Here is a 24284-nt window from a genome sequence, read left to right on the forward strand (position 1 = left end):
TAAAATAGGTATGTTCTCTACTAGCCTTCTGATCATAATGATTCACGTTTTGAAGATTTTCTCTGCAATTCCCAAATCTATGCTTCCACTTAAAAATGAAAGAAATGCTCTCACTGATCATGGTTATTTTCCTGAAGCAGCAGTGGCATGTCATCCATGACAGGATATGTGAAACTGAGCATAGAAATTGCTTTTTTTTTTTTCTAACCAGAATGTCACTCAAAATAGCCCTGACTAGTAAGATTGAATTAGAATGATCTCATCCAGAGATCTCATAAAAAAGTGATCACACACTCTTTTTCCACCATTCTACAAACATCTCCGTACTTTGATGAGAAAACAGGAAACACATGTCTTCTATAAATGACCAGGACAGATAGGACAATGCCATGATTCCCACAGTTAACATGTACCAAACTTCAGAACAAGTAGGGAAAGCACCACATCAGTCTTCTTCACAAATAAATATTTAGGAACCCCCAAAAGGGAAGAAATAACATGCATTCTCAAACTTAACAGCTACCAAGCAGATAATTAAGCTGCTAGTAAGAGCACTGCGAATATGATAGATATACAAAAATGTGCACATGAATGCAGTATCTCTGTTTTACAGTCTCAAAAATTAAAAGCTAAAATGTCAAAATGGAGCCGTGGAGTTGGCCTGTCAAAGAAAGAATTGCCACCAATTTGATAACAGTGGTAGAGACTAAGAGCTCTGCCCTTTACATGTTTAGGGATGCTTTTGTTGATGATTTTGCATTGTATTAATGAATCCCTTTTACCCTCCTGATAAGTCTCTAACTGCTCAATGTATCACACACATACAAAATGGTCTACATGAAATACAAACACTGCCTCACTGCGGGCTCCTTTCCCCTGAGCACCTAATGCACCTGGGCTTTCTGACACATGCCCGTGATTTAAATATAATGTCTTAATCTCCCAAGACACATAGTCCTGATGTCAAGTTAGATACACTTGGCAAACAGTGCTCTCATCGTACTGCTGTGAAGAATAATGCGTTTGGCATCATTCTCAGAACTGCTTTAAAAATATTTTAAGACCACATTAGCTGATTTTCTGAGGGGAAAATTAGAGTTCCTTGGCTAGTTTAAAAGAAACACAGACTAGTTCAACGTTACTACTGAATATGGCACTGTGCTGCGTACATAACTGGATGATGTGTTCTTATGGTTAGAGGCATACAAGAAAAGGAAGCCTTTCAAACAGAGCAGAAGGCAGATAAATAGGCAAGGAATACATGTATCTGCATGTATGTGTGAATCAGTGCCAATTACTAGAATTACCACTGAACTGATGTAAAGAGCTAGTTGTAGCAAATATGTCTGTAGTACAAGACATAAATCAAGTGCATACAATGCCTAACAGGTGGACACAGTTCACAGTTTGTATAAGCTACTTCCTTGGCAAGAAGCGTCTCTGGATGTCTGCCCAGGGGCCAGGTGCTCCTCACTGATTGACAGGGCTAACCTCACAGCACTTCCCCCACTGGCATATTGCTATATATTTTACATTAGGACGGAAAGCTCACCCTAAGAAAGATGCAGAATGGACAGAAAATTTCTTGTGAAAACAGCACTGCCTGTACAGTAGCTCAGTTCCCAGTCCAGCATTAGCAGAAACTCCCTATAGATCTTTCCCCTTCTGCTGCCCATTTTTAATCATTTCCAGAGGGAATGATTCTATTTATTCTGCTTGGCTTCTAGCTGTTCTCTCTGCTGTCCAGTAATGTACTAGTGGATCTCCCAAGGGACTCCACATTTGATTCACTGTCTCAGCCCTCTACATTTTTTTCCAACACTGCATGCCCTAAAATCAATAAATCCAGTCTGGTAAAGAGTTCTCCTATTGCTAACAGTACAATTGAGGTAACTGGAGGATTAATAAAACAAATTATTGAGTGGTTATTTATATGAGAATTCAGGTGGTATTAGCAAGGTACTTCATCATGAGGTTTAAATACAATTCTCTCTCTCTTATGCCCACAGTTTCCTTCAAATCCAGATCTCAGACCTTCTGCATCTTTCAGGCCAACCTCCTGCCACGCGCCTTACACTGAACTCCCATTCCTACCCAGGGCAGATCTGTAATTTGAGGAAAGGACTCTGACAAAATATCTGAACAGCACCGGGTAATGTCATGATAAGAAAATACAATCATTTGACAGGAGGAGCAATATAGCTGTATGTACACAGTGCTGTGCCAGACAAATTAGATCAGCTTTTTCTGTAATCAGTCCACATATAGTGCTTCACTAATGCAATGATGCTCTTCCAGCAATAAAGACCTATGAAACTAACATCGGTATTACTGCGTGGTGCTGATATTTTACCTTTTACCTTGGTATTTAACCCTGAATTAATTTACAAAGGATAATAGTCATATATAGAATATGCGAGATTTATACAATTCTAAGTCAATGGAAATTAAATTCTGCTTTCCTTGTAAAGCCAACAGGACACATCAGATTTTCAGCTGCCGCTTTCACAGGAGAACTTGGACTTTCTTGTAAAAAAAAACTGTAAAACTAACACATTGGCTAAACTCCCAAATTTGCATTTTTCATGTTTTCAGCATTTCAAAGGAACAGCAACACGTCCAAAGAAAGCAGACACTTCTCACACAGAATAATTTTGTTAAAATCCCACATTTCTATAACAAAACATATTAAAGAGAGGGTTTTTTGGTGTGTGTGTGTGTTTTTTAATTTTTTTTTTTAGTTGTCCTGGCAAAAGGGGCTGCTTTGTGAAATCAGTAGTCATCTGCTACCTGCAAGGTACAATATGAGACTCACATGACTCCGTACTGTAAACTCTATCTTCAGATGTGCAATACAGAAACAGCTAGAGACACCAGACAACTTTAGACACTTTAGACAACCAGAGGTGTAACAGAATCTGAAGATCAGATTTTAAGTGTTTGTCTATCCAGATATGATTATCTTCATGAACATGGCTTATTTTACCTGTACTGTACACTCAGTGCTCCCTGTGACTGACATTAGTGTGCTTCTGGTGTGTAGCAGCCCTAAAAACGATCATTTTAAGAAGCTTAACATACTCAGGCTTGAAAATCTGAGACTATTGTCCTTTTCAAGTATTTAAAACCATGCCTAGGTCAGAAAAGCTTACAATTACTAAAATAAAGAGAAATATTAGAAACAACTTGTCTTTAAAAAAAAAAGTGTATTTACTAAATATATATATATATAGCAGACAGTGAGAGAGCAGATGGGGAAAATATTTTTGCCAATCACTGTTTTTGACTGCAGAGTGAGAAGTCTAATTGAGTGGAAAGATGCAAATGAAACTGAATAGCTCCCAAGCCCTGAAGTGTCAGAGAGGTGGAAGACCCAGGGCTGGATAATCACTCACTTGCAATTTTTTCCTGTCTGAGAGGTGATAATGAGACTTTATTTGCCATGCAAGCACTAGTTAGATTTGCATGTATCTAAATTCTATAGGACTGACTTGTTATACGTTCTATCTTGCACACAAAAAAAACTATTTTGCGTTTTATTTTGATTTTCATTTAGATAATAGCGTAACTGTTCAGATATTGTTGACAGAAACGTATTCGGTAAATAGGAAAGAAACAACACTATGCAGGAATTGGGAAGAACCTGGTTATAATGCAACAAAAGTTTGTCAGAATGTCTTACACTGAAAGGAGTTAACAATGTTTGCAGACTCACAGGATTTTAGCAATTGCTCCTCTAATACACATCTGTATAACAGCCATGATTTTCCTTACTAGTGAGATGAATTCAGCCACAAGGAGAGCTATTAGTAGCATCTGGAACTAAGCTGCTAAATGACATTCTCTCTGACCTTTCTGCTGATCTTTATATCGCATAATTTCTTGCAAGAAACTTAACAGAATCATCAAGAAATGTCCCTGGTTTTTACCATACAGTACAGATTTTACTCATGTGCATTCAGAACTGTTCATGTTTTTCATAAGCCCAGTTCAAGACAGTTCCTTCGCTCCTTGATTCAGATTTAAGAAAACTTGTTTCCTTTCCTCCCAGCAGGAAAGGCTTCCTCTCTCTGCTCATTACTATAGTAATTAATTCTTTATTTGCTGTTAGGTATTCATTAGAAGAATCTTCATTTTTAACAAAAGGAGCTTTATTCTGGTTTCACCTCTTGTATCTTCTGCTTTCTGGGCCAGAATTAACATGAGAAACACAACAGAAGTTCTAGTGAACTCTCCAGTCACACTTACTTTACTTAACCTTCATTTTCTTTATTCTTTCAGTGTTTCCCAAATACTTTATGAGGCTAAATACTATGGAACAGAAGAAACACTATTGTTTCTGAGAAAACTGAAGGAAATGTGTGGGGAGAAATTGGGAGAATGGGACCATTTCTTTCTGTCTCCCCTGGACTGGTTCAGTTTATAAAGTGCAAAATGATTTTTCCATGTTGTTGCCACTGCAAACCTTTCCACTGCTCATCCTTCTTGAACACCTCTGTATCATCATCATGTTGGCTCTTATGACTTTCTTTTAAAAAAAAAAAAAAGTATTTTAGTGCTGTAGTTTTATCCTATACTTTGTTACTTAGATCCCTGCTACCATTTTAAGGAAACTTCCTATGCAAAATTGTAGCTGCAGTATGTTGTACTGACACAGAAGAGGGAAGCTGTAAATTTCTGATCTGGTGTTATTAGGAAGCATGCTCAATTTGAAACCGAAATCATTCTGTAATTTGTTCAGCTAGTGGAATGGAAAAATAATTAACATATCACAGGTCATTCAAATGAAATATGGAGACTCGGATTTACTGAAGCCAGCCCTCGCCACCCTTATGCACATGGGTAATGTCAATGAATTCAGTGTGACTATCTATGTAATTACCTTGCCCAAGCTTAGTTTGTTGCTGTGACCTGATGCATACCAAACAGGAATCTGGCCTAAGCCTAAACTTCATGTACAGAAAACTGACTTCTGCCCCAGGATTTTGGTCCTTGAGGAATGGAAATACAGCTCCAGTGCAAGTCATCACCAAAGTACCAGCCATTCAGAAGAGAGAGCTTTGTCTACAAACTACTTAAGAGGCACTGTCTCCTCGTGCCTGGGAGAAAGCAAGGAAAAGAGGCATTTTTCTCCTTCTCCAGGGACTATCAGGGCTCAGGGCTGCTGTCTGAACTTTGCAAAGACTTTCAGAAAAGTCTGAATTGTGGAGGTCTTTCTCATGGCTTGGAACTATTTGCATAGTAAGACATTATGAAGATCAACAGTGGGTGTAAATGTGTAAAAAGGGCTGCATAATCTAGTTCAAGTCAACATCCTCAGAACAGGAAAGAAAATCCTGTTTAGAATTTATATTTTACAGTCACCCAACACCAGGGTGCCTCTAAGATCTATAAAATCTCAATCTCGTACATGCCAAAGACAAATACCTTACACTTTGGTAAGTATTTTTTTTCTTAAAAAAAAAAAAAAAGTATTCTGCAGCATGTTATGTACATCTAATTCAAAGAAACTAATTTTTTTCCTTTTTTCCTTTCCATAGAGCTGTGTCTATGTGTCTACATGGCAACATTTTTCTTCAGTTCTGAAAAAGAAAGAGCATTTTTTTCACTTCTACTCCAGCTGGACATTCTGAAAAAAAAAAGCTTCAGATTTTTTTACTTTTTGACTTAATTGGCCAAATTTTTATCCAAGATGAAGATTTCTCGAAAGTGCTGAACTTCTGAAAGCAAAGGGGCCCAAACTGACTGACATCTTTGCTATTGTTAATGCAATTTGGTTGTTAAGAGAGGCTTCAAGAAAAACACATCTGCCCTGTTCCCTTCCATCTTCAGTCTAAGACATTCTGCGTCCTGTGTTCTGGGCCATTAGTGTTTACATCGTTTCATCTTCTGTGGCAAAGCATATTGGCCTCCTCCTAACTTTAATCTGCTGTCACTGGCTTCCTGTTATGTATGATGTTACAGCATCCACACTGTAATTCAAATTAAAGTGTTTTGTGATTTCACGAGTGATACTGTCGGTTTAATGGCATTTTTATTGCTACTCTTATTTTTAATGTTTCTGTACAAAATCAGCAAGTGGAAAAAAAAGCCCTTTTTGATAATATCAATAAGGCAAAAAAAAAAAAAAAAAAAAAAAGTCTGATTCCCATTCTCCGAAGGGTCTGCTGTAGTCAATTAGTATTCTGTTAGAGCTTGGTGACGTTTTCCCAGAATGTCTTTCTACGCCTACGCTGTGAGCTCACAGCCCATGCACTGACCTTATAGAAGTGGTTATAATTTCATGGACCGCATCCAGCATTTATGCATGTAGCAGTGTAAGGCTACAGTTTCACAAATGGCTTTCAACTGATCTGCATATTAGTTGCTGCCAAAGGAGGCAGTCCCATCCTTCTCTCAGCCTTGCCCTTACCACAAGACCTTAGGTCTCCTCTCATGCCAGCGGCGGCTCTTAGGGGTTGCACACTGAGCCAGTCAGGGAAAAAATCTGTCTGAAAAAAGGAGCTTTTGTTTGTTTGCCTTCCGGTTAATTTTCAGCTGGATCAGCTGATCCTGATCCTGTTCACCACAGTGTCACAAAAGAGGTGGTGAAAACACGCAGCAACGGAGAAAGGGGAAAAAGGGTAGCCCACACTTAGATGGGCTTACATCCAATAATGAAACCACAGCCTGAGCTGCATATAGGAGTAAATTTCTCCTGATTACATGAATTCAGCCCTGTAGGTATAAAATACATGCACTACGATAACTATAGAGAGAGTTTTACCATTAATACAAGAAGTCCAGGGAGACCACAAATGCAAACTTAGGTATTATGAAAAAGCTATCTATTTTGTGCTAATCTGATATCTAACTGGTTGAGTCCACCCTTAGACAAAGATCTTTGGTTTATCAAGTGCGGACTTCCTTTGCTCTCAATATTTAGTGGTGAAGGGTTCACATATTATTTCACAAATGGTTATTACTGAAATCACTCCATATTTAAAAAAAAAATATTATTACTGCACTAAATTGCAGGTGTAGACAAAAAATAGAAATTACAGCTCTGCTTAAATACACTTGAAGCACTGAATATCAAAGCAGCAGCTGATGCAGCACCACATTACATGAGGTTTTGCTCCTTTCCCTTACACCAACACTGGAAATAGGCCCCAGTTTAGTCAATCACTTATGTGTGATCTGAACATAAACATGTGAATGATCCATTCATTCTCAACAAGCATCTTAAGCACTTGTCGCAGCTGAAAGCCAGTGGACCACAGATTGCTGAGCTATTGCCAATCCCTAGCCCCCAAAAGTCGGGATCTGCATCTTCAAAAGCACTGAGGCACATGGGAAAAAGCAGAGACTGGAATGGGAGAAAAGAATAAATGGATGGATAACTTTTATTTTGTTTATCTAATAAAACATTTTTTCTTTTGTCTTGAAATCTCTGTTGCATGAGAGACTTTTTTCCTGCCTTTAATTATGAAAACCATACAAGTTCAGAAGTGGCTGCATAATTCTAGTCTCCACCTCTTAATTTTTTTAAATTCACATTGGTTGTGCTGTCCAAAAGGTAGGTGGCTTTTCCTGTAGGATATACTGGTGGCTGATAACAACAAGACACAAATGTGTTTAGGAAGAAGCAATTCATAAACAAAAACAAGCACCACCATTCATGTTATTATTTTTTTTGCTTCATGTACTTACAGTGAATAAAATACAAAAAGTGCCTTTTACTTGGTTATGTTAGCTCAGGGCAAATACTTATTTGCAATACTATCTGCAAAACGTCCAGCAGCCTCTCTTAGTACTGCTCAAAACAACAAATTTAATAAGAATATTAATTTGACACGAAAGAAAAAAAAAAGCAAATTTATTTTCATGGTTTCTTATAAGAAAAAAGTTCACGTGGAACAACCCCAATTTAATTGACCATTTAATCATCTGGCAAACTTCCAGTTAGTAAAACACAAAAATTATCCTAGCTCAATCACAGCGAAGTTTGATGCACCTCTGTTCCTGGTTCCTAATTCTAGTGCTTTACCTAAGAAGAACTAAGCTTGATGTCAAGACAATGTTTCTATATTGTTGACTTTAGAGGGTAAAGAGCATATCACATAACATCCTATAAGTGAGGAAAAATAAAAATGCTTTCTGTACATTAGTTAAAAACTAAACTGCTTAAAAATACCCTGATTTGAGCAAGACCTTTTGATTAATTAAACCAAAATCTTCTCTCGGTTCAAGAGCCCAATAAGAACCCTTAATTACATAATCAAAAATTATGTCAGGAAGGAGCATCATGAAAATCTCATTATGCACTTTTTAGTACGTGATTAGTTTTAACTAGGTGGGTATGATTGAGGAAGAGCCAAAGAGGGGAAATATGATAAAAGAAGTGAATCAGACAGTGGAAAGAAAAGAGCATCAGAGAAGTGAATAATGACAAATAAAACTCCCTTCCAGAATGTCTTCAAAAATTGGATTTCTTGACTTGATTATAGAATTACAGAATTCTACACTGATTACAGCATGTTTGAAATAAGACATGCTTCTCAATGCTATGCATTTAGGATTTGACACAAAGCTCACTGATGCCAATGAAAAGGCAATAGGCTGTATTTCCAATTAACTAGTGAGTTCAATACCAGGAATATGTTCCAAAAATTTTGTCCATGTCACCTGACCTTATGATGGAAACAACTGTCTGTTCTCATTGTGCTGTCTCTCTGCTAAATGTAACGGTAATACAACATTTTACAAAATAGGACATAATACAAAAATTCTGTATAGATTCTATGAGATAGCTTAAGTATATCCTTCCTTCTTCTCAAATACCGAATCCTTTTTGTCATTAAGTTGTTGACCTTTGGTTTTCTCTGGGATATTAGTTATGAAATAATAAGGTACATGAGGACTCCAAGGAGAAGCACAGGCTTCAGGCACTGCTGTCTCGTCACACACTGACGCGACCTGAACAACAGCATGGTTAAAATGTAAATAGCTGACTGGAAACTCGTGTGACATTGTGGGGGCCCCCTTGAGTGTGTTCTGTAAGTCAAAGACAGGAACTGCAAACTCCTGCATTCTGGGTTTGCACATATTGACACTGTGTTCTTGGGCAAGCCACTTCAGCTGTCTATATCTCAGTTACTCCATTTTCAAATGGACATAATAATACTTAACTTCTTCTGCCACACACTGTGAGTCTAATTAAGTGCTTTCAGAGTTTGACTGAATGTGTACAATATTATCCTCTAATCAAAGAGAATTCCACCCGGCCCTGCCTAGCAATTCAGTTCCTTTGTTCTCCAAGCTCACTCTAAGCCTCTCTATATTTGTCCTACGCCATTCTGCAGACAAGTTACCTGAGCGTTTTTCTTCCAAAAATTATTTTTATGCTGATTGTAAAAAAGGAAATACAAATGCTCCACTGGCAGTTTAGGCTCCTGGAGAGTGAGAACCTGAGAAATTATTTCTGCAAAGCTCACTGCAAACTACGTCTATATATCTTGCTTGAAGATAAATCATTTGTAGAAATCAAAGGGATTAATTCTTAGCTAGAATAAATCAGCAGTGGCTTTAGTGAAACCAGTAAGCTGCAATGAAATATATAGGGGTAGGTGAAAGGTGATTCACATCCACTATACACAGGCCAGGATCTGATTTCAATTACACTGGTGGAAATCTCCATTCACTACATTATTTTGACTGAAGTTTCTAGAATTACTCTGCATATCTACAGATACAATGACAGGTTTTAAATTAGCTACTTCCATTCAGTAAACAGTGCCTGGAGTCAGGGCTTGTTCCCTGCTCAGCAGCAGCCATAAAAGCAAGCAGCATTTTAGAACCTATATAGAAACAATACGCTGAACATCATGGTACCACCGAACAAATCCCTGGTGCACACACGTCTTTAAAGCATTGCAGAAATCCATTACTACCACCTCTAAAAGGATATAGTAGGACTACTATAAGTACAGAGGAGGGCAGTAAAGGTGATCAAACACATGAAATGGCTTCCATATGATGAGAGACTAACAGAACAGGGTATTTTAACTTGATGTAGAAACCACTGAAGGCAAATATCCTAAAGGTCTACAAAATCTTAAATGGACAGTAGAAGGAGCAAGGACAGTGATTAAGCTCTATTTCTCACAATATTAAAGTTAAGGCGTACACGTAAATTGCCAGGTCTGAAGCAAAAGGGATTTTTTAATTATTTTTTATAGAACACATCATGAAATGTGGAACCGATTGAATCCTGGAAATCGCCAACTAAAGAATCCTGGAAAAGCCAACAGTTCAAATGTGTGTGAAAGGCTTTAGGAGAACTCATTGTGAAATAGGTCCACGAGCGACTATTAAAAGCAATGGTCCAGGTACAACCTCTAGGCTCAGGAAATCCTCATGCTACCTTAAGCCAGGTAGGTCATATACAGCACCTGAGTGCCAAAATTGTTTGGGGGAACAAAACTTCTACTGACCTGTGGACTTCACATGTACACCTTTGATATTTCTATACTGCTCATTGAAAGGGGCTGTGGCTGAGTTAATGCTGAACTGGGCTGGTAAATTTAGGGTGCCCTGCAGACTGACATCATGTAACAGATCTGGAAACAGTATAACTGCGATCATGTGAGCTAAGGCTCTGTGACAACTGCCTTTATGCAGTCCATACCCGCTCATACACAGTTCCACACAAAGCTCACTTCTAGCTTTAAGCTTCTCTTAAAGTTAGCTTGCCATACGTGGACTGTTTGAGACACATTTTCACCAAGAGGTCCATACAACCAACTTGTACAGCAGCATACAGGAGCCTATAATCCAGTAGCTCTTTTAACACGACAATAAGAACACACACAAAAAGACCCAGTGGAGATCCATACAAGAAAGTAATGTTCATATGTATTGTCCCCTAGATGTACACTGTACCCTAGACTCTGTCATCCAGATACTGTTCACCACAGAAAGGCTCAATAACGTGTGAAAGTGTGGTGTACCAAATTCTACTGAAAAGCAGTATAAACATCTTCAAAACTCAAAGCATGTGAGGCTGGAGTTTATTTAGCACCACGATTAATTAATTAATTATTTAATGGGATCAATTCATATAAATCACATATACAATGTGTACACATATACAATGCAGAATGTGTAATGCACTGAACATCTGCCTTTGTCATCAAGCCACTTTGAAACTAAGCATGAGTGGCTATTCTTTGTTAAGCCAAAAATGGGGATTGGATGCAAAATTTCCTAATGTTAGCAGAAAGAACACTTGTTAACTCCAGCAAACTTCAAATACGCTTTTGGGAAGACTAATAGAGAGATATGCCTTTCAGAATGGAATAACAATGGTTAAAGGAGAAGAAGAAGGAAAAAAAAAACAAAACAGTGGGGAAGAGGCAGGTAGGTACATTACTGGATCTTCCTTGCTAAAGAGTATAATCTCAGTTTAAATTAACAAATTCTACAATCACTCTGGATTTCTAAATCTTATTCTACAGCAGCCTTCCCAGAACCTTCAGCATGGCCTTCACAAGGCTGATAGCGAATAATATTTTCTCCTACAACAGGGAACACAATCAGTACAGAGACAAACACATAGCTGATAATTTTTTTTTTGGTATTGTAATACCATGTAGAGACCTTAACACCTTGATGTTACTGTGGTAGACAATGTACAAACATAACAGCTCCAAACAACTTACAAGCACATGTAAATTAATTACATCTTCATGAAAGATGGTGAATTTCATGGTAATTGATATGTCACTCTCCTGATAATTGACTCCCTGACTGTTTTACAAAGTAGCAGCATTTTTTTTGTTTGCTTTTGAAGTGCTCACTTGAAAAAATATTGGTAGTAAAATTTATCTTCAAAACTGAACAGTAGTTGTAAACTACCTCGTTTTTAAAAATAATTTAAAAAAAAGAAGGAGAAAAAAAAACAAGCTAGGAGGCACAAATTCAGCTTAAGCTTTGTTCAGTTAATACACAACATCCCTTTAAAAATAAAAGAGCTGGCTGGCTAGTTACAGATTTTTGTCTTTAAAATTAAAAGCCATGCTAGCAACTAATAAATCATCCAGTCTGAAGTAAGGATTCTCTGTGTATATCTGAGATAATTTGGAAAGAAATAAAGTAAACAGTAACTAACAAAACTCTTTACAGTACCAAAAATATTTTTTTCTACAGGTAAAATAAAACTATTTCAAAAAAGAGTGAAAATTCTCTCTTTAATTTTAATGTAAACTTCTTTCATAACATTTTAATCTTTCCAGTCAGAAGTAGCATCCTTTTAAAATACCTTATATAATAATGCTTTTAAAGTTAACAATAAAGTTAGAAATTGTGTATGTATCTCACACACAACGTAAACAAAAGGGCATGCACACTACACAGTAGTTCAAGCATTTCTCAGAGAGCATCCCACAGATTCTCTACGATGGTCTCCTGTCTCAGCATTTGCTGAGGAAATGAAACTATTATGAGACTTCTGAGGCAAAAACAGGATCTAGAGTTAACAAATCAAAACTTTCAAACTGTCAGCTTTCTCATTCAGCCACAGGGTGGGGGCGTAGCTTTGGGGATGCTGATTTTTCCAAACAGAGAATACTGTTATTTAAACCATTAGGATGTTTTAAATGAGAGTCTTGTCACTTGTCCCACACAGAAATATCATTTGATTTTTAAAAAGACAGCAACTAGAGACACACTAACTAAATAAATGAAAATGTTCTAGTAACTCTCAGAAGAAAACAAATGGTAATAATTAACTTGAAGGAAAAACAGTGAATTTAGAGTCTAATCTGACCTGTCCTGAAGTCTTGCTTCTTTGTCCTTGTCTCAGGCCTATGCTGTGGCGCTCTTCCATCTCCTGTAGTGCCCCTCCACGCAGCTCAGATCTGTGCAAAACCCAGAATTATCTCCTGCTATCCCCTTTCCCTCAGTGCTTTTCCCTCTGATTTCCTACAATTATGGATGTATGAGCTTTCCCACATTTTTCTTTCCATTTTGAGCAATCATGTTTCTGACTGACTTGGAGTGAAGGCAACATTTCTCATTGATAAGGTTGCAGAAATGGAGTGAGATTACAATGTATCATGAGAATCATGTTTGCAAAGGTGTGAGTTCTGTACCTTGACCCAAAGCTACATCATAAGGAGATCTGGCAAGCTAACATATCAATATTACTTGATTCAGACAATTTCAACATCTAGGTCTAAAAACATCTTCGATATTTCTTTATGAAGCAGACATACAGCCTGCTGCCACTATACCTTGACTGAAGAGTTGTTTTTTCATGTCATGTAATATGATATCCATGAAGCTTAAATCAGAATTAAAGATGACAATTGTGTGTTGGACTGCCGTCATTTTCTCCTAAATAGAAAACTTAATGCTTAGGATAAAAGAGACCTACCAAGACAGAAAAATGTCACTGTTAAGTTGAAACACCAAAAGAGGTATTTTGTTTTAGCCTGAGGAAAATGATGTTTTATTACATTACTTGTGTTCATGTTTAAGGTAATAGATGAGATCTGTCCCTGCAGTTATGCCACTTAAAAGTTCACATTATTAACTTTGTTTTAATTTTCTCTTGAAATATTTTTCTCCTTAATTCAAAGGAAATAAATATTTATTTTTACCATGAAGAAAGCCTGGCAGCTTTCCTATGGTGCATTGAAGATATTTGAGTGAATCTCCACTGGTATGAATCACATTAGCTTTCTGGAAGTCAGTGGGACCAGCGGTGACTTACAGGGCTCCGTTTACTGCTGTGTGCAATTTACTCATTTCACCTTGTACCCACTTTGCATAAGCAGTTAGAGCCAACTAAAACCACAACATTTCTGATTCACACCAGAGAAACACTTACATTTCTTGTATATGTTCTCCATTGGCGTAGAAGTGTGTGACCTCTCATTTCTGCATAGCTGTGTACTTTCTGTGTATGCATTCCTGAATGCATTTCTATGCACCAGAACTTTGTGTTTGTGTGCCTGCCCCTCAGTACATCTCAGAGGAGGGAGATATGGAGATTTGGGCGCATTTCTCTGTGCATGCAAGTGCCTGTTGTGCATTTCTGTCCCAGTGAAGCTGTGTGTACGTCTCCACTTTCAGAGGCGCATGCATTTGTGCCTATTTCTGTGCGTATATGAGTTTGTGTGTGAGTGTGCCTGTCCTGGTGTGCATCTGCTCGCAGCAGGCCATGGGCTGTGAGGGGTCTGTGTGTGAGTGTCCGCGGCATGTGGTGGTGTGTTGCGTTACTGCGGTGTGGAGTGCCTAAGTTCAGTTTCTGCATGTGTTATGTGAATGTAGTGTTTGTGGGGTCCGTGTGTTGGGTGTGAGGGGCGCGTGTGTGAGGGGCAAACGGACTGAGGGAGAGCAGGTCGTGTGGCGTGTGAGGGAGTGTGGGTGTGAGGGGTGAGTGGATTGAGGGAGCGTGGGGCATTTGGCATGTGAGGAAGCTCGGGTGTGAGCGAACTGAGGGGTGAGTGGATGGAGGAAGCATAAGGCATGTGGTGTGTGAGGGGTGAGTGGATTGAAGGAGTGTGGGGCATTAGGTGTGTGAGGGAGCTCGGGTGTGATGGGTGTCTGTGTGAGGAGTGAGTGAACTGAGGGGTAAGTGGACTGAGGGAGTATGGGTGTGAGGGGTGAGTTGTGTCTGAGGGGTAAGTGGTCTGAGGGAGCACAAGGCATGTGGTATGTGAGGGAGTTCGGGTGTGAGTGAACTGAAGGCTGAGTGGACTGAGGGAGCGCGGTGAGGCCGCGTTCCCGCCGCGCGCTACCCGTGACGGCCGTCCCGTCCCTCCCACCCTCGCCCCCCGCCGCTCTCCCCTCAGCCACCCCCGGCCGGCCGCTGCCCGCCGTTACCCGGGCCGGGCCTCCAGGGGCCGGGCTCCGCCGCCTCCTCCCGCCCCGTCCCGCCTTCCTCGCCCGCCTCCCGCTCCCCCACACCCCCCCGCCGCCGGGGCTTCCCTTCCTCTCCTCATTCAGCGCCGCCTCGGCCGCCGAGCGCCCGCCGCGCCGCCGTTCCCCCGGCATGTCCCGCAGCCGGGCTCCTCTCAGCGCCCGGCTCCTGTAGCGCCTCCGCCCGCGGGCGAGGCAGGGCCGAGGGGGGCGGCCAGAGGGGTGCCGTTCCCGGGGCTCTCCGGACACCGCGGGGCTATGGGGGGCTCCTGAGGCGAGCAGCGGGGAAGCGGAACGCCTCGCCCCGCCGCCAGCACTACCACCACCATGGAGCCGCCTTCTCCTCCTCCTCCTCCTCCTCCTCACCCCGGCGCGGCGGAGCCCGCCGGCTGCCCCAAGGACACCGACCGCCAGCTGCGCCTTCGTCTCTGCGTCCTCAACGAGATCCTCAGCACCGAGCGGGACTACGTGGGGACCCTCCGGTTCCTGCAGTCGGTGAGCAGCGGGGGGACAAAGCCCCCCTCAGGGGCTCGGCTCCTCCCCGGGCGGGCCGGGGGCTGCGAGCCGCGTCCCGGCGGCGGGGCAAAGTGTGAGGGGGGCAGGCTCGCTCCGGCCGGGGAAATTTCTGCTCTTCGAGCCGCAGAGGGCGGGGGATGCCCCCGCTGCGTGAGGGGGCCGCCAACGGCGGCGTTTGGGCCTCCGGCGAGGAAAAAAAAAGCATAGCCGGGGCGGTGGAGGGCCGGCTGTGCCGCCCCTGCAGCCCCGGGGAAGCACGCGGGTGCCCTGTCGTGTTGTGAGGTGACAGGGACCGCTCCAGGAATGAATGTGCCTCGCCGAGTGCCTCCCCCTTTTGTTGTTGTTCAGAAGTTGCTGTTCCGCCCAGCCGCGAGCTCTATCCTTGCCTGTTGGCTGTTATTTGTAAATAAATACTATATATATATATTGCTTTACGGGTAAACACAAACATGGGATTGGGCAGGGTGTGTCTGTGCATGTGGAGACAATTATACCCGCCCTCCAAACAGAGTGGTTCAGAAGTAAAACTCCATCTGGATGTTTCCTTTTTCCTACGTAGGCTCTAGATGTGGAATTCATCAGCATACCACCACAGTCCTGCAAATAACTCGAAGAGCCTGCAGTAAAAGTTACTAGATAACAGATATGCCATAAAAAAGAAGAAGAATAAACTATTTGATCACACAGAGATCAGGAATCAAAGCAAGGGAAGTCTCTGCAGAGATTTCCAAAAGATTGGTCAGGGCAAAAATTCTTTCTGGTGTTTTGCTAGATAAGTACTAAACCTTGATTTCATCTAAATGGCTTAGACCCTGGACCCTTTTTGACTCATCTTCCCAGCAAAGTTTTTGTTTGTTTGTTGTTTAAATTCGGTTTGTCTTCAGCGTTGTTCAGAGTCACCCAAGTGGCAAACTGTCTAGCGTAAAGATAAATGAAAAGGAAGTGGTTGCTTTAAGAACTAGTCTCTACTTAAATCCTCCTTTTCTCTCTCAAATAGTTGAACACAAAGTCTGTAATTTCAGAAAGCTTCCAATTAAAGTGTCAGTTAGCTTCATTTGAAATGAGGATTCTGTCTCACTGTAAGGAGATTCCTAAAATAGCTGCAAGTTGCAAAATGCCCCACCCTATAGGCAAAACAAAATAATAATCATAATAAAACTCAGAAAATTCCTCTGTCCTAAGTACTGAATTTGCGATTTTGTGAGCTGCAGGCTGGAATGCAGATTCAGGCTGCATGTGTTTTTTAGCTTCAGTTCCTACAGCTAAATGCATTCGCATTATTAACTAATGGGATTCTCATATATTAAACAGAACAAAACAGTCTTTTATTTATTTATATTTGTTAACTTGGCAGTTTTTGTGGGAACAGCGGTGAGTAATGTGCCTTAGGTAATGGCAGGAGAAGATACCGATGGAGTATGCTTGGCTGCCTTCTCAGGATGGCTCGCTGCAGCCGGAGCCTTTCACAGTCACTTTGTTAGTAGCTACTCGCCAGAGATTGGCGGTAGAATTATCTTGGGGGCCGGTTCTGATAGTGTAGCTTTACTCCCCTGTGGAGTTTCTGTTTCGGTAATTATGTTTGAATAAAGCACTGAGGGATGGGATCTTTCCTATCTCTAGGCCTTGGTTTAGAGCAGTGTTCGCACATAGGCTTAACTTGAAGCACGTATTGAATGTTCCTCTGCTGTCCTAAATAACAACAAGTTCCTTCAATCATTGACCTAGTTCTTACGGGCTGAGTCTCTATACAACTGCATTCAGGCAGCTGAATGGTTTTAGCACCAAGGAAAGGAGAATGAGGGCCTACTGCAGTGCGTGAGGGTGAATGGAGCAGTAGTGGGAAGATATTTTTAAAAACAAAATTTGGAGTGAAATATTTTCTGCATGAATTTGGTGGAAGGCCCTCACTTAGTACCTTCTAACAAGTAGCTCTGGGATTCGGTATTCTCAAATCTACGTGGGCCTCACAAATTAAGTCCACTTTACTCCCATTAGCTTTTTTCTGAGTGCTCAGATGTGACTGTGTAGGAACTGTTGCTTTTGCCCCATGGGTCTCGTTCTTACTGTCTCGTGTTCCATGTGAGCAGCACTTACCCAGTGCAAAATAAACATAAACCCTTCTACTTTCTGGGGTATGGTACCCAGTTAACACTCAAACGTGGTTGTGTGATATTAATGTGTTTTTTTTTTTCAGTGTGAATTGTACTGAAATTGATTATTTTTCCATAAGTTATAGAAAGAATTTCTTGGCAGCAGTAGAAAAAAGGCTGCAGTTCCCAGATCCTATGGAAACTAGTTCCTGTTGAACATGAGCTGAGACAGGAGGGGTGCAGGTTCCTTTGCTTCAGTAACTTTAATCACTTTGATAAATAAAGGAAGGCTAAATCTCGCATCTTTCAGTTATCAAAATGAGTTTTCCATAAGTAAGATGGGACAGTTGTGCTTTAGAAAAAGGTTAGGTGAGGGAGTTTGTGCTCCTCCTTAAATATTTGCTGTTGAAGCTGCAGTTCTCATTAAGTATTCTCAATAAACAATGTTTTAAAAAGCAAACAACTGAATTCTATGGGTTTATTCACAGCCCTGAGGTTGCTTGCTAACAGAAGCTTCCATGTGTTCCCTAGTAATGTAAAAGAATCTCTTAAGTATTTGATACTATGGATTTGCAAAACAACTAAGAGTATTTTTGTCCTTTTTAGAAGACTAGCATGTGACCATGTTAAAGGAAAGGTTTCCTTTTATCTTTTTCTTATTCTTAGAAATCTTCCCCTCCCCCAACCCCCCTCCAAGCTATAGGGAAAGTAGTTTCCCCGGAAACAAAGGGACTCAATCTTTATTTTATTTGCCTTGTGTAGAAGATTGTCTTTATTTTTGCTTCTATGGATTCGTAAAGCAGGTATCATGAAAGTTATGGCACGTCAAGTTCTCTTTTTCATGGTAACTAACAGTTTTTGTTGTGAGAAAACATCTTGCTATTGGTTTTGTGCTCAGAAGTAAAAACATTAATAAAAATGCTCTAGGTATTTACCTATTTAAATAATGTAGTGTCTAGAAGCTGTTATTTCATACCTCTAGTAATTCTCACAAAAGTTTTATCTGCAATGTTAACTTAGCTGTCTCGCTACAGCTTAACTGTTTTATTCAATCCAATAGGTTTGATTTGGGGGCACAAGAAGGCTGTTCTGGTCAGTTTGTTCCTGGGCAGTTTCTGTTACACCTGTGAGAAGTCCCATTGCAGTATTATGAACCAGAAGTTTGGAGAGAATGAAACCTCATCGCTTTTTACTGTGGTTTGCTCCAGATCTTGCAAGATGAGGTGATCAGTTCCAAGGGTTATAGCTATTTTATTAGAGTGCCTAGATTCCATATTAAATATTAGTATGGTACAGATATGATACTCATGCATATCATAGGATTTTGATAGACTTACTTTTCCTAGATTGAACCTCAAAATAAGGAGTTACCATACTGAGAAAAGGCAAACTGTTTTCTACCAGCTCTCAGCTAATGATCTGAAGTTACTCAATTATGAATATGCACAGGCTGTATTGTGTCCTATCTTACCTGCCATTGTACTAGGCAGGTGTGATGTTGAAAAATACAGAATCCTGCTTGAAGAAATACTGTGGAAATCATGAATATTAATAGATAATGTAGTTATGTGGATATGTGCTAAATTTCTTTGTAAAGCCCCATTATACAGACCAATTTTTAAAGCAGCAGGGAGAACTACAGGGAATGGATGAAAACATACTGCTGCCAACGTCATTAAAGAACTACTGATCAAATGAGAAACAAAGTGGAAAATTGTCTGAAGCTAATGGAACTTGACTAAAAGTTACTGATGGAGTAAGATAAACTTCAAAGAGAACAGGGCAAATAGTTCTGTTGTAAGTCTCTGCTGAGATCATAAGCCATAAGCATTTTCAGTCTCCAGACTTCAAGATTCAATTAATCCTTTGCCGCCCCACAGCCTCTTTTAACAGTGCGATTTATGCAGAAATGTTTATGCGTTATATGCGATCTTGTAAATATTTCACTTTTATGTGACAGAACTAAAACAGGCGATGATTCACTTTGATGACCAGTCTGATAAATGTTAAAGCATCTGTCTGGTGACATACAATTTTGCTAGCATACCAAGGTTGACATGAATTTGTGGCTGACAGTAGAGCCTTTGGGTACTGAGGCATAACATTGGCACGCTGCAGCCCCTAAGCTTACCTGTTCTCTAGGTATCTGTTCTTGCCTGTGCTGTAGAAAAAAGTCCCTGCAAAATTCCTTGAGAAAAGAAAGGTTGTGGTTTGTTTGAATGCTATATAGTCGTTCCAGACCAGAATTACGGTCAAATCTGTGATATTGGTATTGTGGTGATCAAAGACCGTTTTTCAAGTGAGGAGGTGCAGAAGCCCTGAGTAATTTCATGCACATTCACTGACCATTGTTCTAAAGATAGATTGAATAGTGGTATGCAACAATTTGATGTCAGCATTTAGAGGTCTGGCTTAGCAGTTTATAGATGTAATCATATTAATTGCATGTGAAAGTGTAGTAACAGTAATTATCCAATATACTAGATTGCAATGGTAGGTATTTTGTTGTATACACACATTTTTTTTCCGCAGTCCTTTAATTTCACTGAACACTTGGCTGTAACCTGCACATGCAGCTCCCACAACTTGGTCAGGTAATTGCAAGTATATACAACCAAATTGTGCTCTGCATCATATACAGATATGGCTCTTTCATCTCTCCAAAGACAAACCACCAACGTGTAAATTTTAATATCAGGATGCCAGGATGTAGTTTTAGCTTAAGCAGTTGCTGCGTGCTCAGTGCAGGCATGAGAACATGAAAGTTGAGCTGTCCTTATCAGACAGGTATCAGGTTGGATAACTAATTGTACCAGGACTATTTTTAGGTTTGAATATTATGGCATCCTTTATTTTTATATGAAGATTAGAAGTCTTCTTCCATCTTATCTATTGTATAAATATTACGTTAGGACACGTGCCATCAGATAAATTAACCCACATCCTACAGTCTCAAAATATTTGTTATGCTCCCTTTTCTTGTTTGCTTTGTGGCTGTAATTGATCTAGTATCTCTGGATTTTGCACTCCACCCATCTCGAAATATGATAAGCATCACAGGCCTCTTATTTTTTTCTTCATATTTCACAATCGTGTTTGCATCCAAGATTAGGGCGCTGGTACTCAGAGCAGCAAACAAGCCATTTGCCTCATCTGTGAGGTGTGGTTTCCTGTCCTGCTCTGTTCTCTGCGAGTTTCACCCTCAGTAGACCCAGATAAACTCTGATTCTGGAAGGTGAACCATATGGTTTGGGTGATGCCGTTCCTCTGCTATGAGACAGCTAAAAGAGCAGTTGGGGAGAGGAAGGAGATGGAAATTTGTTTGGAAGAGATCTAAATTAGCTTTGCTGTTTGGTAGTTCCAGTTAGTCAGATGTGCTCACCTAAATCCAATTGTTATGATTGCCTATGATCAAGACTTTCTGCTGTTGAGTCTTAACAACATGGGATGTTTTTCTTAAAAGCCTGGTTCCTGACACTTGTAAATTGAGGAAGATTGTGGCTTTCATTTTAAAGGGCAAGTTTTGTAGCCCTTGTGGTTGTAGAGTATGAAGAACACCAGCAAAGCATAAATGTTCGTTAGTTTTTAGGAGTTTGCATTATGACTCTTGAATTGAGCTGGCAGTTCTGTTGGTAGTAGTTCGCTTTTCAGATAGTGCTCTGCAAAAACAGCTACTACAGGCTGAAATGCAAGCAGGTGAGGAAGTTCTTTTGTGCTGAATACTAAGAGAATGTGAAGAAAATGGTCTGGAGGTAGAAAGTGAAACAAAATGGAAAACGGAAAAGCAAAAGAAAGCACTGAAAATATTTATTCATCTTTAGGCTTAGAAGGAAGAAAGCCTCATCTGGTGTACAGCAGCGAAACTTCAGGGATATCAATGGCATTGTCAGTTTTTTGCAGCAAAGGATTTTTTTTCCATACATTTTGTTTCTCTTGCATCCTGTAGCTGTCATATTTCACAGGTCAGGGTATACTAAATGATGTTAATTCCTACTTCCATGTATCAGAGGGATATGACATAAAGACAGAGGGATCTTCGTAGTTTTTACTTGTTTCTGAAACGCCAGCAAGTGATAACCTCTTCTTCTTCCAGTGTACGGATGGGAATGCAATAGGGAGTACGGTCCAAGGCTACTTGGAGCAGAGAACTAAAAACAGTCTCAGATTTTCTTGCAGACCTGCATGTGTACTTTCCGTCAGACTTTTCACTGAGACACCGTGTTGTGTATTTCTGTGGACCTCAGGTGGACTGCTTGCTGGGTCCATGTGGACCACTTGTGGTCTGGAGAGCCAGCCGTGGGTCTAAGAGCAGGGACTGAGGATACAGAATTCAGGGGTTCTCTTCTACTTGGAGACATATGTCTGAGCTCAATTTTCTTCACTTGGATAGTTGCGTGACCAACCCATGTCTTTTGTGGTGAGGCTTTACAAACCAAAGGCCTGTAGGAGCACAGCAGATTTTTCACATGAATTAAGTTGTTTAGTTATTTTTGGTCTCTCACAGAAGAGCCACAAGGAGAAAATACCTGTAAATCCCCCATGTGTTTTGACCACTTTGCTGCCACACAGGTGAGAAATAAACCTCCTTTTTCTTTGCTTCCTGTAGCTTGCTCTGGCTTGGTGTGCAGCTGACCCTTGTTAACTGTTCTCTCTCTTCTTTGGTCTCATTCCATCCTTCAGAATGCAGTGTTTGCCCCAACTCTCCCTCCTCTATTGCAGTGATACCATCAATCAGCCCTTTTGCCATTTGTCCCTCCCTCTCACGTCGGGGATGCCAGTTGTCTGAACATGTGTCGTGCTCTCTGGGGGGCAGGGAGAGCCTGGCTGCCCTGTGCTTTCCCAGCGCCGTGCTGATGCCTCTGCAACAAAACTCTTTTGCAATAGCAGTCTGGGGCTGAGTAAGTGCACAGAAGGGACGAAGACCCTGGGCTTTGGTAGGAATGGGCCTGTGGATTGAAAATGAAACAAACTTTGCAGATAGCAGGACTGATAGGAGTAAAGTGCTCCATACATAGCTGAATGCATGGCCAGCTTTATAGTTTTTTGTCTGACTTTAGCAGGAGGCAGACTGACACACATTAAAGGAGCTTGTTTGTACCTAAGTATAGGGAGAAAAAGTTTGACAGTTCTGTTATTTTTCCAATTCCCAGGTCATGTAGCATTTGCGCCATGGGAAGGCGTGCTGCCTGGCGGAGTTGGGAAGCGTGGTTCCAGAGTTTACAGTATATCAAAAAATCATCAGGAGTGCTGTAGATGATCTTGACAGATCATGTTCTGATCTGAAAGGAGGGTCGTTTCTGATGGTTTATCCTGGTGTTTAGGTGTCCTTACTGTTGGAAACATTTTCCTAATGCCTACTGTAATGTCTAATCTCTTTTTTTGCAGTGAGCACAGAGGTGATCTTTTTCTCTTGCATCAATTTCTCAAGTATATTGTGGCTGTTACCACATTTTGTTTCAGTCTAGACTAAATTGTCAAATTATTCAACTCTTTTCTCACAAGCTATTTAATTTTACCTCTGATAATTTGTGCTATTATTTGGATTCTCCACTTACTGTGTTTCTTGAACTCTAGTGCTTAAACTGTGGGCACAAAGCACTTACAAGTCTTTAGCAGTGCAGGGTTCTTATGCGTTATACAGGAGGAGTATTGTAGCACAGCATCCATAAACAGTTTGCCTGAATTTGTACCTGTCTTGAGGACAACTCATTGATCATACCAGTGACAGCGACTGTTTGCATACAGGCTTTATGGGAGCAGTGTAATGTTTACAATTCTGGGAAGTGTCCTGGAAGGACAGCGCTGAGCTCAAGGGGCAGAGAGTGACGTGTCTTCAAGTAAGCTTTTCTGGTCAGACCTGGTGGCCCAAGAGGCATCCTGCTCTGCGGGGTATCTGAGGCTTGAAAAACCTTCTCCCAAGTGCCCTGTCTGCCTGCAGGTATGCAGATGAGTCCCTGGCAGATGAGGCTTTCAACAAATTACCTATTTCTGTTGCCTGCCTATTGTTTCCTTCAGGCGCTTGCAAGAAAATACAAGGGACTGTGTGAGAATTTCCTTTTTATTTCCAGCTGTAAAATCCATTTTCTATTTTTTCTTTCTAGTCTCAACTGGATTCTCAATCTGCAATGCATGCCTTCTTGGTAAAGGTCTTGCAGAGCTGTAGTGGGTTTTTAAGGTGTAAATTGTAAGGTATGCTTTCACGTTGGTGATGCTCGGAGTCACTGTGCAGTGGCAGTCTGTAGTGGTGGCCAACAGAAAGAGTACTGCTGACCCACATGCACGTGTATCTGTTTATCTGCTAGGCCTTTCATTATCTGCAAAGGTTACTGTTAGTTTTCTTGCACTAAATTAGGATTTAGTGACACAGCTTTGCAGAACCCTAATTTGGCCCCTCAGATCTTGTTGGACCAGGCCTTACCTGTGGCAAAGGCTTTCACATCTCCTTGTTTGACACTCTCGAAATTAGGAAATTGAAAGATATCTTCTGGACTCCCGTATTTTGTGAAGATTTTTCATTTGCAAATAGCAATTGTCACAATTGCAGATATCTGTTTTGTGGATCAAACCTTTGAAATGGTACTGAATGGCTGTCTCTGCCAGTTCCTTGTCTTCACGGCAAGGTTCCTTTGCAGCCATCTTTCAGCCAGGCCCTTTTGTTTCGTGCTTTAGATGACATGCAAGAATGCATAGTTCGTTTGTAGTTAATGCTGCTGCGTGTTCCCGTCCTCCTTGTAGTGTGGTGGGATGCTTAATCCATATTTACACAGCAGT

At 40.7% G+C, this 24284-nt stretch overlaps 2 protein-coding genes across 3 annotated transcripts in view; one reads left to right on the forward strand and one right to left on the reverse strand.

The window, feature by feature from the left end:
• ARFGEF2 (ARF guanine nucleotide exchange factor 2) overlaps window positions 1-12891 on the reverse strand; it is a 61261-nt gene extending 48370 nt beyond the window's left edge. Inside the window, exon 1 of the mRNA XM_080558287.1 lies at window positions 12809-12891. The gene's annotated coding sequence lies outside the window, so the exon portion shown is untranslated. The remainder of the gene's footprint in view (window positions 1-12808) is intronic.
• Window positions 12892-14934: 2043 nt separating this feature from the next.
• PREX1 (phosphatidylinositol-3,4,5-trisphosphate dependent Rac exchange factor 1) overlaps window positions 14935-24284 on the forward strand; it is a 172425-nt gene continuing 163075 nt past the window's right edge. For both annotated transcript variants that reach the window (XM_080558290.1, XM_080558291.1), the window contains exon 1: window positions 14935-15402. In XM_080558290.1, coding sequence (XP_080414416.1) covers window positions 15235-15402 — 168 coding nt within the window. In that variant the 5' untranslated portion in view covers window positions 14935-15234. The remainder of the gene's footprint in view (window positions 15403-24284) is intronic.

The sequence above is a fragment of the Anser brachyrhynchus genome (assembly GCF_964034855.1).
Source record: "Anser brachyrhynchus genome assembly, chromosome: 16".
Taxonomy (NCBI): domain Eukaryota; kingdom Metazoa; phylum Chordata; class Aves; order Anseriformes; family Anatidae; genus Anser; species Anser brachyrhynchus.